The 16,808-nt window shown below is 41.2% G+C and overlaps 1 protein-coding gene across 1 annotated transcript in view; it reads right to left on the reverse strand.

The window, feature by feature from the left end:
* The window catches only part of EBF2 (EBF transcription factor 2), a 183,604-nt gene that overhangs the window by 40,487 nt on the left and 126,309 nt on the right, over positions 1-16,808 (reverse strand). The window contains 1 exon segment of the mRNA XM_054690285.1: positions 13,872-13,953. Within this exon segment, the coding sequence (XP_054546260.1) occupies positions 13,872-13,953 (82 nt within the window).

Consider the following 16,808-nt stretch of genomic DNA (forward strand, 5'->3'; position numbering starts at 1 on the left):
CCAAGAGCTTACTTGGAGACTGGAAAACACAGCTAACACATGAAACAAGTTGCACACTGAATGCGATCAGACTGAGTTATCTGTGTGGGTGGCAGATCAGGGGTGGGGGAGAAGTTCAAGGAGGCAGAGACCAGCCAAGGCAGGAGCAGTCGGGAAAGCGTAACAGAAGAAAGTGGACTTGAGCCAACCCACCAACGTTCTTGACCCAGGAAGAGGGGTCATCCCAGATATGAATCTGCTTCTCAGCTATGCATGGCAATTTTTTTTTATGAGAGAGGAACATATATATATATATATATATATATATATATATATACCTCTTGAGGATAGCACTGAGCACGCACAGGATACAGAGCTATGTTTAAAAATGATAATTTTAAAAACAGAAAGTAAACTTTAGGTGGTGATCACATTGTAGTGTATACAGATGTTGAATTATAATGTTGTACACCTAAAACTTATATACTGTCATAAAGCTTGCCTCACTTAAAAAAAAAGACTCTTTCTGTCTACCCCCAAATTAAATTTACCAAAATTCTACCTCTAATTTTTCTATTGGTCCTTCTTTATTTATTAAATGATTTAAGGGGAGGAATGGTGTCCTTGCCTTAGATTCATGAAATGGCATTAAAAATTATTTTATTATAAATAATTTCAAGCAAACAGAGATTAGCAGAGTGAATCTCCAGGTAGTCATCATCCAGTTTCAAGATTTCACAAAATATTGCCTTTTTCATTTCATATATACAACCAACCAATCCCCACAACCTGTTCAGTGGTAGTATTGAAGGTTGTGGGGGTTTGTGAAGTGTACATTCATTGAAAAGCATAATTGTGCATAAAGCAAATGCACAATTTGGACAAATTGATGCACCCAGGCAGTCCATACCTTATCGTGATACAGAGCCTTGCTTTCTCCCAGGAAGTTATCATGTGTTGATTCTCAGCCAACCCAGCCCAGCCCCAACTGCCACACCAAGGCAGTGGGTAGGGCTAAAATTTTTTTTAACCTTAAGTAAGAGTTTTATTTTATTTTTTTTTAAATAATAAATTTTATTGTTATATTCCCCATACAATTGCAGCCCCCCCATCTATTAGAGGAACTATTTCTTTGTTTTTGATGGCATCTTTTAAAATTTGTTGTATATTGTTAATGTACTAGATTTGGAAGAATCCCTAAAACCATGATTCCACAAAGCATTTCACCTAGTCTGGCGCCATCGTCATGCCAGTAGTATATGGGCAATTTTACATGGACACAAATGAGTTTCAAGCATTCAACTCAACAACATCCACTGAACAACTGCTGCATGCTACATATCATGTCAGGGTCTGGGAATTCAAAAACAACAGAAGATTGTGTTCACACGGGCTTCCTGTCTCCCCCGTACTTCAGTTCCTCACTTGTGACTTCATTACATGGGCAGGTGTGTAGTTCTCCATCACCAACTCTTTATGATATCAGAATGAACTTAAAGGAGCCTCAGCTATTGTTCAGGAAATCACCATCAATATAACTGCTCATCATTTAAGGGTGCAGCCTGTCTAGCTTGGAGGGGTTTTTCAACTGTGTCCTTGTAAACATTTCAGAGTCTGGGGAAAGTCCTTCCAGAAAGTTCCCCTTTTGTGGTGGCCACCACAAGACAAAAACCTCCAATACTCTCCTCAAGTGCACACAGGCACAAGTTCTTATCAGGGTGATCTCAGCAAGCACAAGATGGCGTCATAGTCAAAGCGAGATACTGGCTGAGTTTCCTGGTAACAGGGTTAGGGAGAAGGTGGAGGTTGGAAGTGTTCACCTCTGCACATGTGTATCCTCCAAAAATATCAGACAACAGAAAAAAATGATGAATGAACCACTTTTATAAAACCGCGTGTGTGGATTTTCAAAGACGTGACTGTCATCTCTAGGGGAAAAAAAATATAAAACAAAACAAGAGTGGGAACTTCAGGCTTTAATTGCTGATGAACGATAGTGGGGAACCCTGACCCCTCGGAGGATTACGTGGATGCAGAGAGCACTCTAAGACCACTTTAATTCATTTCACAAACTTCTTGTCATACTGTACTTTTATGCTCCTCATGCATTCCTGCCACAAAATCCGGGGTTTTCTCCAGCCAGCTGATTTCATCATTGTCCATTTGGGTGGAGTAAGACTGAGTTCCAAAGTGAACATTTCCCGAATGACATACCCTGATGGTTCAGATGCACTTCATTATTTTCTATTAACAATGGAAATAAATTTTAATCTTTTGCTGGCAAGCACTGGCCTCTCATGACAGCAAGGGAATTAACCTGAATTATTTCAGTGTCTGCAAAATTTATTACAAGATTTTAAATTACGTCCAAATGTATGTGCATGTATACATATATATATACATATATATACATATGAGAGACACACAGAAAAGTTCCAGTTTTTAATATTTCAGGTATCTTAACTTGGGAAACATCTAAAAGAATTTGCTAATCAAACTGAATTTGCAAAATGTAAAGGATTTAATTCATAACCTTCAGCACATGAACTCAGTGTTCTCCACACTGACACACACACAAATGTTGATTTTCACATATATGTACTCTACTTCCATAGTCTACTTCAAACTACATTATAGAGGTAAAGATACATCTGGTGCACTCAAAGTTTCGAATTTAACTTCCTTCACTGTTTTCTGATGAATGATGACAACACTGATATTATTCTATTCAGAAAAGTTAAAGTTTCTGAATGTTTGAAGACTAAAGGAAGCGGAATGTGCATTCCAGCATCGTCTCACTCCCAGGCCTTCCCCTTCCACAAGCCAACTTCTTTCCCCTAGTGAGTATTTCCTGGGTCACAAAGGCTGACCTTTTCCATCTGGAATCAATCAGTCAACCCCTGACAACTTCCTGAAACACCTCACTCCATTTCCTGTTCTCTCCCCCTTCTTTCTTTCCCCCTGGTTTGCTTCACTCTTCAAAACTGCAGGCCACAGCAGCTTAATGTTAGAGGGTCAGACACAGTTAGACTCCAAAACACTACACAAGGACACCTTTGACCTTCAAAAATCTTTACATCTTAGCCAAACAAATCAAGGTCAACATTTCTTACCATTACCTTGTTAACTATTTGTATGCATCTTTGCCAACCATCTTGTAATCATATAGCCATCAATACCATAAACGGGTCTGTTTTAGAAGTAGCAAGCTTAGTATTGACAAAAGGTGCCATGGAAGGTACCCGAAATTAAACTCATCGGTACTGTAACAAACACATGGGGAGTATTCTGTACACAAGAGCTTCCACGCCTCATCAGTGCCTTCTATCCCCTAAACCTGATACCTACTCTTTTCTAAAGCTGTCAGACCCTCTTGGCACTGCCATTCTGCTGGCACAGTCCAAAAGGATGCCAATTAGGAATACAGATGTCCATAATTTGTGTGGGATGGACCCTCAGTTTTTGCTGTGACACTAGTGACAGCTTTCATTTGTTTCTCAGAATTGCTGCATCTGTATTTCAGCTCTAACTTCCAATAGGGGAGCCTGCAGATCTCAAAATTAAGCCATTGTGGAGGATAGCTCCCCTCAACTAATACATTTCAATCCAACACAAAAGCGACAACCAATTATGCTCATGAAAATAATATTTATGATGTGTTACCTTCAAGCCAAGGTTCCAAGAAAGAGAAGTGGGGATCAATTGAAATTACATTTTCTTAAAAATGAAAGTGCTTTCTCACTTTTTGCAATTTCTTATTTTGTTTAGTGTGATCGCTAGTTTGGGGGGGAAGCCAGATCAGTAAACAGAGAACGACTGGAGAGAGACGGTGCAGGTTCCATTGTGAATCATCCGATTAAGCAGCAGTTGTAATTGATAATACAGCACTAACAGCATGAATAAAAAGTGTGTATCCCCCCTTGAAAAATACAAGGTTCTAGGAACAAAATCTACAAATGCGCGAGCAATCTGCTGGAAGTACTCATGAAAACTCATTGGCTTTCTGAAGTTCTCTATTTTTCTTCTCATTATCCAAAAGTGCTCCTGTGCCCCTCACTCTTAATAATTTATACAAAGCAGGAGCTGAGTTGTAAAGAGCTCTTTCCTGCCTGTAAAAGACCACAGTGAGAGTTACCCATAGGTGGACACACCAGTTAATCTAGATGTCTAGATTCAATTTTCCAATCAGGGAACTATTTCTTCCGTATCAGAATGATAGTATGTGGTATACTTTTACCTCAATGACTTCTTCCTGCATTTGGGTTATTTTTCTCTCCACTCTGAATTTTTTTTTTTTTTACTGCCTCTCCTTCTCAAAGATCTCACATCATGAGTTAGTTGTGTTACATAAGTCAGAGGAGGCCCAGCTTGGCTCTTACTCCGGCTAGTCTTTCTCAGCTCAGACCCAGGTGTTCTGACAAAGACCCTGAGTCTCACAGAGGAGGGTAAAAGAAAAAGAGAAGTCAAAATGAAAAATGTGTGGAATGACTAAACGATCAGCTCTTTGAAACAGAAGACAATCCCAATGTCTGTAGTCGCTGGAGAACATTTACATTGGTTTGAAACCTCTCTCTATGGGTAAGTGTTTTTGCTTTGAAAACACACCAAAATTCTACCATTAGTCAGAGACACATTTCCCCTCCATCTCAATGAGGGTCATACGCCTCCTAGCTGAATGTGGGGCCTTTGGTAGTTTAATCTCAGTAAAGCTGCAGTGCAGAGCATTTACAGCACACTCAATGTTAAAGACTCTCTGATACCTACTTACAAACATGCATGCTCCCAGCTAAATAAAATGGTCTCGAAAATTCCTGTTATTTTGCCAAGTATGGAGAAAATATTCTTTATGATATTTTACATCTGGAAATGGAATTAAATTCACAATGTGCTTTTCCTTTATAACTGTTCAGTTGCTATATATGTTATTTCAGCTTTCCCAAAGCATAACTGTTATGTGGGGTTTTATTTTCCACCTGTGGAAGGCGGAAAGGGATACGGAGACTATTAAAGGGACAGAGAAAATCAAGACAGATTTCTGGTTGTGTTGGGCAACCAAGTCTGGGTCTGGATTGTAAGAAGAAACACTATGTTGGTGTTTGTACACAGTGGCTAATTCTCACATTTGACACAGGGAATCTGATGAAACAATGTTGTCTAAGCCTCCATTCATTTAATCCAGGCTGACAACAAACAAACTGGCTACTGCAAATTCTCCACACCACTTTATTCTTGGCACACATCATATTTTCAAACCAGTTTTAAAGCCCAGAGTCTTCTTTATTACTAGACTCCAGAGTCTCCAAAATTACCTTTAAACACCTACCCCACAAGCATGGGTTATGTCTTTTCTTTTTTTAAGGAATTCCCATAATTCTTAGCAATCTCTGTTGTTTCATATTCCCTAAGGCTAAATTTTCTGTTCAGTTGAGTATCAAGTACTTAACAAGAGAACAAAAGTTGACTGCTATTGAGACTGATGTGGGGCATTCTGGGGTTGCTCACATCAAGGGAGGGGGGACTGTGGCACTGATGACCAAACTCCTAAGAAGACACCTAAGTAACCAGACAGGGCTACCTTTTGGCCAACCAGAGATATTTATTGACACTCCCTGGCACAGTGCTACAATGCTATGGAGGCTTACAATAAACATCATCACCAGTCCAAGGAGCTCACCATGCAATTGATAAAGCATAAAAACAATGCATGGAACCAGAAATATCATATATGTAGCACTAAATTCTGTGGTCACTATACACTCTAGGAATCCCGATGGGAAAAATAGTCTGAGCTGAAAGCAATAACAAACATTCTCATCAAGGAAATGAGATTTAGGATAGGCTTTGAAATTAGGATTTTTCTGCCACTTGAAACAATTCTAATTAGCATAAGGGGAGTAGTATGCAAAAGAGCATCTCTGCTAGCATATTTTGGCAAATTTGGCTTAGGATGGATACCTTTTAGAACTTTGGTTTTTTTTTTTTTAAAGATTTATTTTATTTATGCATACAAGAGCTGGGGTAGGCCAGAGATGTGGGTGTGAGAGGATTCACCAGCGACAGAGTAGGGAACAGACAGGGAGATTGACCGAAGCACACTGCTAAGAGGAGCAGTGGGCGAGTCAGGAGAAGTCTGCTGCGCCATGTGGGCTGCTCCCTGGCTAGCCGGGGGATTGAATTCGTGCTGCAGAGGCTGCGGACAGCTTCATAGGTTACATCTTAACCCCTTGCGCCACCAGGGAGGCCCTAGAGCTTTATTTTTAAGAATCAATTCAATGTGCCCAGAAATCACGTGGCAGTATTTTTATATCAGTCTTTCACGTCATCAGAGTCCAAAGATTACAAACCTGCTTTACAGTTAAATTTCTCAAAAGCTGTAGATACTTGCTACGTCTACCTTAGCTCATCTTATTTCATTGAACCCACTGCTTTTCCCATCTAAAATGTATGCCGCACGAGATGGTTATGGTCACGGTCAGTATTTTACTCACAGACAATTTAAAAGGCACAGGGAAGCCTTAACATATTTGAGGCAGTTTCTGATTTGGCGTGGCCATACTCTTCCACCAAACTCTGTCCCCTAAGGACCTCATGAAACACCTGTTGAACTTCAAAAATCAGGAGTAAAAAAAAAAAAAATCAGGAGTAAGTAAGTACCAGAAGTAGCTGAAGCATCTATGCCCTCTTGTTGTATAACTCAGCTTTTCTTCCCAGGAAGTTCTATCTGGTTGTTCTGGAATGTGTTCATAGCTACGGCGGTCCAGAATCTCCTAAACTGTTTGGGCATTTAGTCTTTGTTTCCACCAAACTGAAATCTGCCATATCCTTCCCCAAAAGTGATGTAGGCAATGCCTGCTTTCAGATGCCCCCCTATCTCCCACAAATAACTCAAAACATTTCTTGTTCTGAGTTGGTCAGAAGTGGTCAGAATTTGATCAGAATTTCTCACCATCTTGATCCTTGCCTCCATTTGAGTCATGGAAAGTCAGGGATGGGGTGGCAGACGTTTATCCCATCAAATAGAGAAGAGCTTGAAGTAAACCACAGAAAGGCTTTCCCAAGCTTAAAGCATGAGAATACTCATGCTTGGACCCTCAGAGGGTCTTTGGACCCTCAGAGGTTTCTTTACCTCTCTTCAAATAGACAATATGTCTTTTCTTGGACTCTCTGGTTTGTTTTATCAGATAAGGAACTCACCTGTTGCTCAGAGAGGACATAAGTCAAGTGATTTTCATGAGGTACTTTAAAAACTGCTGCTCAGTAGCCCAGCACCCTTTGAAAAGAGATGAAATCACAGAGCAGCTGGCACAGCTCTTGTACGAAAAGATCTGAGCTGAAGAAACCTGCAGGCAGCTGGAGCTGTATTAAATTTTTACCATTTGGAGTTCATTTAAACTCTTGTTTCCCTCAACGGGTGTGAGAGAAACATTTAACATTTTTTATTTAAGGAAAATAGATGGTGGTGCCATTAAAAGGCTTTATATAAGAGCTGGGGGTTTAAAAACTCATAAGGGGTTGTTGGATGGATCTTGGCCCTGCTCCAAGACATGAGTAGCCCTGCCCTTTGCTCCTGCGCCATTTAGTCATGCAGACTAATGGCTATCGCCCAGCTGGTGGACTAGGTGTCTCTCATCCACATTCATTTCCCCACTGTTCCTGTGTGGCTGCTGCACCCAGCTTGTCCCACTAGCCAGTCCTCAGCCTCTCACCTCCTCCAACTCCCCCGGGATGTCAGTCAGTCCTCACATGGCTCACTTCCTTTCAGGCTGTGGAATGGATCTTTGGATCTTCCCTCGCTTCTCCCCACCCCCAAGCCTGTCTTCTCTCTTGCTCAAAGGTCTGACACACCTGTCAGGTGTGTCCTCATCAAGGGCCAACTCTTCCCACATTCCCTTTCAGTCCTAGAAGATACCTTCCAGAAGGCCCATCCTGAGACTGTGTGCAGACCTTTACAAACACAGGACTTTATTATTTTTAATGATTATAGCATTGGAGATGCTGCCAGCTCTGGAATTCCCTAACACGCAAGTTGATACTGCTGGATAGTAGGAAACCCCAGCCATGCACAGTGGTTGTGTCTGTTTTTAGCTTTTTTACTTATTTATTTTAAGATTTATTTATTTAAGCATACAAGAACTAGGGTACAGGCCAGAGGTGCAAGGGGTGAGAGGATTCACCAGAGGCAGAGTGGGGAGCAGAACAGGCAGATCTACTGAAATACACTGCTGAGGGGAGCAGCGGGCGAGACAGGAGAGGTCTGCTGCGCCATGTGGGTATCTCGCTGGCCAGGGATCAAACTCGTGCTGCAGTGGCTGAGGATAGCTTCATAGTGTTGATGCTTAACCCCTTGTGCCACTGGGGAGACCCTTGCTTATTTTTTTAAAGAGTCCTTTTGGCGGGGTTGAGGAGGGGAAAAGAGAGAGGTAGGAAGGGATCAGCACCTAGACCTCTAATCTTCCCAATCTCAAGTAAATGATTTGCTGACATCAGTGTCCTATTAGAGCTGATGTGTGCAAGACTATTGCATACATCAGAAGACTATTCAGAAGCACATGCACACTTGCTATTATTCAAACGGCGGGGTCTTTCAGCTCCCACATCACTCGCACTTGACCACACTGCTGAGTTCTGGCAGGGAAGACAGACACGGCACTGCGCTGGGCCAGTGCTTCCAAGCAGGTCACTTCCAGAAGCACAGCTAGGCTCTGTAAGTCACTCCTTTCTTTCACTTTTCTTATCTCCCCACCAGGATGTAAATCCCCCAGGGGCAGGGAATTTTACCTGTTTTGCTGGGTGATGTATCTCCAGCACCAGATTAGTGCCTGGCACGCAGAATTCCCTTAATAATGTTGGTTGGGTGAATGAATAAATGAATGCAATGAGTCTCTGTTTTCAGTGTGACTTGGAACAGAGCCAGCTAGCCTATCTATGAGAGTGATTTAGCAACAATAGCCCTGATTGTTGTCAACTTCTACTGTGTTTTAGAATTTGAATGTGGGAAATGACAACATGCCTAACTCCTCCTTTTCTTGGTTTGACTTTCTTGGGGTTTTAAAATTGCTTGCTCTCCACCCACAATACATAGAAATAAAGAATGGGGTTCATTATGTCATAACAGTCCTGTCAGCTTAAAGCAGAAATACATTACCTTTCCTTCTCTAAGCTGTTAATTTGGATGTTACACCTAATTGTTTCATTTCAAGGAGGCAGGAGTGGTTTTCTGCCTGCATGGCCCATGGATTTACATACTTTGGGGGGGGTGGGGGGGTTCCCTGAAATATTTTCTTTTTTCCCCTCTCTCTTAAAAATTCATTGAATAACAATGCATTGAGCATTGTACTAGGCACTAGGGAAATATACAAAATAAAACATATTAATACCCTCAAGCAGCACACTGTCTATTAGAAAGACAAACATTAATCGCAAGACAATGTGATCGATGGCAGAGCAGGGGCTTGTGGAGAATGGCAAGTTGGCACGGATGGAGGAGACAATAACTCTGCCAGGAAGAGTCAGAAAATGGCTCACAAAGGAGGTGACACTCAGGGGTGGTCTTGAAACATGAGGAGGAGTCACACGTTGGATGAGGGTGACGGGTTCTCAGGCAGGGGGGCCAACATGTGGAAAGTTTCCAAGATATAATAGAAATCAAAGAGGTGTGCCTGGTGAGCAGTGGGCATATGGAAACATCAGAAGATGGCGTGGAGAAGAGCCGCCTGGTATGAAGACAGCTCTCAGCCATGCCCTTTTAAATAGAAGCTTCTGGCTATGGATAGCACAAATGTGTAACATGTTAAGCAGAGGGGTGATATGTTTTAAAAGCTAACTTTGGCAGCAGAACTGAGACTGGATGAGACAAGGATGGAGTAGAGGCAAGGGCGGAGCACAGTTTCTCAGCAGAGAGAGATGGCTTTAGCAGATACTTAGAAGGAAGAAGTGACACTTTTAACAATCAACAAGGAGGGGCTGGTTTGGAGTACGGAGTTCAGCTGTGAACATGTGCTCATTAGTCATCCCAGGGAAGATGCCCAGGAGGGAGGTAGAGCTGAATGTCTGCAGCTCCCAAGTAGGGTGGATCTGAGAAAATGGATCCAGGAGTCATCCAGAACAGATGGCATTTAAGCCAAGAAAGAGAGATCTTCAGCAAAAGTTTCAAGTGGGGTGGTCTGCATTGTAATGGTTAGATTCCATGGAAGATGCCCATTCATTGTTAGGTGAATTTCAAGTTTTTAGAACAGAGGTGTATGGAAACCCTTAGAAATGTTTCAAGAGGCCCAACAACCTCTGGAATTTTAAGCAAAACTTAGGTGTAGCCATTTGTTAGGACAAAAACTATAGCTTTTACCAGATTCTCAAGGGAATCTGAGCCAAAAACAGGTTAAATTCATTGTGTTTTGATATTTTATATGACCACGATACTTAGGACGCCACCTTAATTAAAGGAAGGTTTGACTTAGGCTAGGAAATAAGTTGATAAAATATTTTTTTCTCAATTGATCATTTTCAGTAAGACAATTCAGATTCCACCAGCATTTTGGGGGTAGGAGAAAGAGGCAATCAGAGAAAGGAGAGCTTAGGTGGATTCATGATTTGATTAGAGACATTTTATATTTCTATCCATTGAGATCAAAGCCTCACAAAAGAATACTTCAGATAAAATCTCTGATCCTATAATAAAAGTAGAGAATTGAGACAATTCTCTTCATGGTTTACCATCATTACCTTTGTTATTCTGAATGAGATATATATTCCAGGAATTCCTAAGTTACCATCCATTCAGATCACTCTCCCTAGCACCATGATTACCGGCTATCTCTGGTTTTGTTTCATATTTTGAACTTGATCCAAATTTCTCACTTGACTGTTATAGCACATAAGCCTTTCTCCATAATAGCCTTCTCTGTGTAAGAGAGCTTTCATTGATTTTATTATTTCATTTAATATTTCATTTAATAGAATCTGAGTATAGTACAACAGTACAAGAGTTGCCAATTCTTTTGTACACCAAAGGACACTATCAAGAATGTGTGAAAAGTCAATAAGAAAATGAGAAAAAAATGTTTGCAAATCACATTTCTAATAAGGGATAGCATCTCAAAAATATAAAGAACTTTTAAAACTCAACAGTTAAAAAACAACCCAACTTAAAAATAATAAAAGCATTTAAATGAACATTTGTCCAAAGAAGATATATGAATGGTCAATAAATAAATACATGAAAAGATGCTCAACGTCATTAATCATTGGGAAAATGTACATCAAAACCACAATGAGATACCACTTGACACTCACAGAATGGGTAGGCTACAAAAAATAGAAAACAAGTGTTGATAAAGATGTGGAGAAAATGGAACCTTCATACATTGTTGATGGGATTACAAAATGGTGCCACCACTGTGGAAAAATTTGGCAGTTCCTCAAAAAGTTAAAGATAGAGTTTCTGTATGACCCAGAAATTCTACTCTTAGGAATATACCCAAGAGAACTGAAAACATATGTTCATCAAAAGGAAAAAAAGCAAACTTGTACAGAAATGTTCATAGTTGTATTATTTATAATAGCCAAAAAGTAGGAACAACCCAAGTGCTCATCAACACATGCAGAGATAATTAAAACATGGCATAGTCTTACAATGGAATATTATTTGGCCATAAAAACTAACGAAATATTGACACATGCAGTAACATAAATGAACTACAAAAACATTGTGCTAAGTGAAAAAAGCCAGGCATGAAAGGTCACCTATTATAGGACTCCATTTATATTACATGCAACAGACAAATCATAGAGACAGAAAGTAGGATCAGTGGTTGCCAGTGACTGGGGAGAGAAGGGAATTGGAAGTTACAGTATTTCTTTTGGGGGTAATGGAAATGTTCCAGAATTATATAGTGGTGATGGTTGTACAATTCTGCAAATATATTAAAAGCCACTGAACTGCATACTTTAAAATGGTTAGAAATGTGAATGGTATGTTATATGGATATTTCCTAATTTAAAAAATGCCAAAAAATGCTAATTTACTTTAGCTCTGTCCCAGAACTAAGACAATCATAAAGTCTACAAACTTCTTAAAAATCATTTTCCTTGTCTGTGCAAAAGTCAAACATTTTTACATGGGATGACAATTTCACATCATCTTGAGATTAACAATATAATCTGTGAAAAACAGGTACATAGAAAAACCTCACTTAGTAAATAACTGAAGAAGTAAAAGAAATACTAGCATGATTTGCTTAGTGAGCACATCCCTCAAATTTGAGATAAATAAAATGACAAGGCATTCTAATTAAAAGCCTCTTCAGTATGAATGTATTCTCTTTGGAAGTGATGGCAGAAGAGGGGATGTAAGAAAACCAAACTGCCAACTTCCTCACCCTGCCTTGTTCCTTTCGGAAGTGAAAGGGTCATTGGGGTGCTGTGGGATTTTTTTTGAATTTCACTCTTCTTTGGACTGAAAGTACTTGCATTGCATTTGGGGAAACTGGGTGCCACCACATGCAATGTTCCTGCTTGATCTCCAAGCCCACTCATTTTATTTCTACTTGCCTTCCTATCACACAGCGGGGGGTGGGGGGGGGGTGTAGGATGGAAAGGAGCAGCTTCGCTTTGGTAAGGGAGGCCAGTCATAGTGGCACGTAACGAACAAAAATGACCTGATCCCAGCCTGATTATCTGATAACAAGGATGTGGCAAAAAAAAATTACAGAAATCTTTTTTTTTTTCAAAGTAGCTGTCACTGGCCTTCTGAGTGCCCACCACCTCTATTAACTCTTTGGTGACTCCATCCCTACCTTCTTAAACCACAGAAGCTCTTTGAGTGACAGGCAGGAGCAGCTACTTAATTTGTGGGGTCTGGTACAAAAAGAATACATGCAGCCCCTTGATCGGAAATTATTAAGAATACAAAAAGGTAAAGCAAAGCTTATACCTCACAGCTGCATACGGTGAAAACCCATGGCCTGGTGGCAAGAGTTTGTCAGACAGATCCCCAGGTTCCTGGCTCCTCCACCTCTTTCCTGTGATTAGAGGCGAATTTCGCAAACTCCCCAAACCTCGCCTCCCTCACCTGAAACCTGAGGCTGATTACCCCATCTCTCAAGTTGCTGCCTGGATTTTTTTTAAGCCTCAAGCTCAAATACTATGGTTTAACATGTTTTAATTTTCAGGAGGGGGGAAGGGGAAGGGAGCACTGTGTATTTTGATTGGGCATGAACGGCAGGAAAGGCATTTGGTGGATTAAATAGGGGTCCTTAGAAATTAAGGCAAGGGACCATGAGGGGCTGTAGTTGCTCTCATCTCCAGCCTGACACACTTTGCCCGGCTGTGTTTTTATTAGCTCCTATCCCCAGTACATCAGTGGCAAGGGTGATGAAACCGGTGGCAGATTTAACTGCCAGGCAGCTGGGTCACTGTCCCGTGGGTCTTGTTGTCATCTGCAATCTTAAAGTGACCACGGCTGTTTGGGCTGCTGCTTTCCAAAGGACTCGGGGAGAGAGCACTGAATAGTTAATAGGAAGAAAAGGGAAGGAAGAGGCTGTTGCTTGCAGAAAGCACAGAGAAGCTGCTTTGAAAAATCCCAAGGTGGCTGAATATCAAGAACATGGCTCCTGCTGTGGGCAGCTGTGTGTGCGAAGGGCAGCCTGGGGGCTTAAAATCAAATCTCCAGCCTGGGTTGGTGCCCTCCTCTGGGGCACTGGCGATGGCCACAGAAGGCCTAACCACTACAAAATGAAGACCCCTCGATCCTATCAGATGAGGGTTATCATTTAGAGTTGTCTGTTCTGATTGTTAGCAGCAGCAGAGAATAATGTTTTCTAGAGAAAAAGAGAAAGTGCTAAGGAAAGGGAAAACAGGATGACTTATTTAACAGGAAAGAACGGCAGGCCCCTTACCTGAAACCTCCTCATGTCCCTTGGGTTTCCTGCTGTTTTCAAACAATTCTGATTGCACTTGAGGAAAAATTTTAAAAAGAATCTGTGAAGAGAAAGCAATGTGTTACATTTTTAAGTAAACGTTTTTTAAAGAGAGCCTCTATCTGCATTGTATTTGATTTGATTTGAAAGTGATTGGATTTCAGGTCTGGGGAATTTCAGTTGTCCTGCCACGAAAGAGCATGCTGACCCTCTTGCAATTTTGCAAATTCGGATGTTTTCAGTTGCAAGCCCTGCGCAGCCCATGCTCCCTGGCATTTAAGCACTATGAAGTGGTTCCCAAGCAGGGTTCTGGGGTAGACACCCTCTCTGAGTTGTGAGGGTGCTCTCTCCAGCCTCCCACACCCCCCGCCCCCATAAAAAGGCTTCAGAAGCAGCAGTGACTCCTGCCGTGCAAAAATGTCTTGCTTCGGGGTTAAAAATGGCATGGCTTAGGCTAGAGTCCCAGGGTCCCTGCCTTATGTGGCTCTCCACCAGCCACACACACTCACACCTCACACACAAAGGGCGTCTGATATTTTCAACCGATGTGCATAAAATCAAGAAATGACATGTTACCACCCAGTCAGTCTGCGCAAGCACACACTGGGGGTTTTACGGTTCATAACAATTGTGAATATCCTCTCAGATGTTCTATAGGTTACCCAGAAAAAATAAGCAGGCACAGAATAAGAGTCTGAGGTTATCATTCGTAAGACTTATTCTTAAGCCGATATTCTCTTAAATAACCTATTTGTATAATTTTAAAATCAGGCATCTTTCATCAGACAAGTGTATCAGCCAAAAAAAAAGTAGCCTTCTCAGCCATTTACCTATTTAATGTTTGGAATTTTTTTGCAAAATACAATAAGTTTTTCATTTCACTTGCAGAGTCCTTTTCCTTAAAAAAAAAAAAAAAAAAAATCCAGCTTTTGCAGCGTTAAAGTCCCAGGTGAGCTAGGCCTATTTCCCTTTCTGTTACTATGACAACGAAATTTTACCGCAGTCCCAAAGTCCCTTCAGAACTCTCACATCCATGCCTTGAATTAGAACTTTAAAGGAAAAGATAGACATTTTTCCCAGGATTTGCCAACAAAAATAAGTAGAAATCAACAATGCTTCAGAAAATTCTATTTTAAAGCAACGGCTAGTGAGATGCTCTCACTGAGACCTTCTGTTTATTTTTATTTTTTTAATGATCACAAAAGAATTAGCAAGGACGCCAATTAATTGTATTTATCACTTAAAAAAAAAAAACCATGGAAAGATAAACAGTCGCTGATGAAGGAGGGGAGAAGGGGAATCATATTCTTCAGAGTGTTTTCTGTATTCCAGGCTCTTCTGCACTCAATTTGTTAAAAATATTTGACCGAGTGTTCCAGACCCCGTCTATGAGAAAGGTTGGGTGTGAATTTGGAAATAACAGCTAAATATTTTCTCCAATATTTTATATCATCTGCTTTTCACGTCTCCCGGGTGGGAGGTCAGGTGTTGTTTCCTGGGCCCTGAAGGTGGGGGGGGTCTTTATCGGGGTGCCTCTAGGTGACAAAGCAGAGAAAAATGTTTCCTAGTGCTTTACTCACTGTTCACATCCACAACTGGCTTCTGCTTTCTAAAGTGCCCTGAAATGTCTGCCATGGCCTCGGAATGCCTTAGAAAGGCTAGCTGCTTTTAGTTACAAAAAGATTGGTCAGAATTCCAACAGTTTCCCTTTTTAGGGGGAAAGATTCCTCCGTTCATGCATTCCTAGCGGAGTCAGCCACGGCCACTGACAATGCACTGAGGTGCTCTCAGGATGCACTTGAACTTGCCTTTTTCTCGCTGGAGTCTTTCCAAACAATGGCCCCCACCCCATACCACAGGTCCCTCCAACACCCCCATTGTTGATTTATATCTTTTCCCCCACAGAAACCAGCAGAGAGCTTTTTCCTTACTAACTCTTTGATTTGGGGAAAGTTTTGCTACAACTGGGCTCCCTATAAAGCCTGCTGTGTGTTAGTCCTCCCCTTGCTCACCAGCCCCCTTCTCTGAAATATACCTGGTGAAAACATTAATGTTCAGGAAGGTATTATTACATGAATGGTGTGGTAGGTGGAGATAAATGTTTTCATAAAATCAAATTGATTTAGGGAAACAAGGGGCCTGCTGAAAGGCTTTATTCACTTAAAATTAGGACCCTTAACAGTTTTTTGGAAGGAAAACATCCAGCATCGACTCTTTCCCTGGCCTGAGGTCTGAGAGTGCATCCTACACATCAAGGATATAACATTCTAGTTCACAAAGGGGAAGAGGCAGGTCAAGGAAGGAAGGTGAGTGAGTGGGTAGAAATTCTCTACAACAGTATTGTGCTTTCTAAAAGGAGGCTTCTAAATGACCTGGGTATTTGATAAGTAAACCTCAAAATTAATTAAAGGAAGTTTTAGAGCTTACTGACATTCATTTCTCCTCTTCCTTTTACAGATGTCTTCCACCCCTCCCCACGGCCCCCTCCACCCATCATGCTCAGGGTCTTGATACAGACCCTTTACTAACCACACTATCCATTAACCAGAGTAACTTGCAGGGAACAAATCCCCTGGGTCTAGATCCCTCCGAAGTCAAAGCTGCCTGGAAAATGTCAACTCTCTCTATTCCAAAGGGGAAACCAAAGTGAATTACAAGATTCAGGCCAAATGTACAGATCCTCATCAGGATGGAAGTTGTTATTCCACTTTCTCCAAACATTGTTGTCAACATTACTATTATTACCAGCTAGGGTGGTTCGCTCTGCAAGGCTTCTGATTTCATTGTTTAACACTGACCACTGACCACTATTGGTTAATCTTTGTTTTAGAAAGAGGAGTAGAAAGGTGGGGTCAAAATGTGAACTCAAGCCCTCAGATTGCAATTGGATTCCTAGGCCAACTGAGGCAATATAAT

The sequence above is a fragment of the Talpa occidentalis genome, unplaced genomic scaffold, assembly GCF_014898055.3.
Source record: "Talpa occidentalis isolate TD23 unplaced genomic scaffold, MPIMG_talOcc4v2.1 talOcc4.8, whole genome shotgun sequence".
NCBI lineage: Eukaryota > Metazoa > Chordata > Mammalia > Eulipotyphla > Talpidae > Talpa > Talpa occidentalis.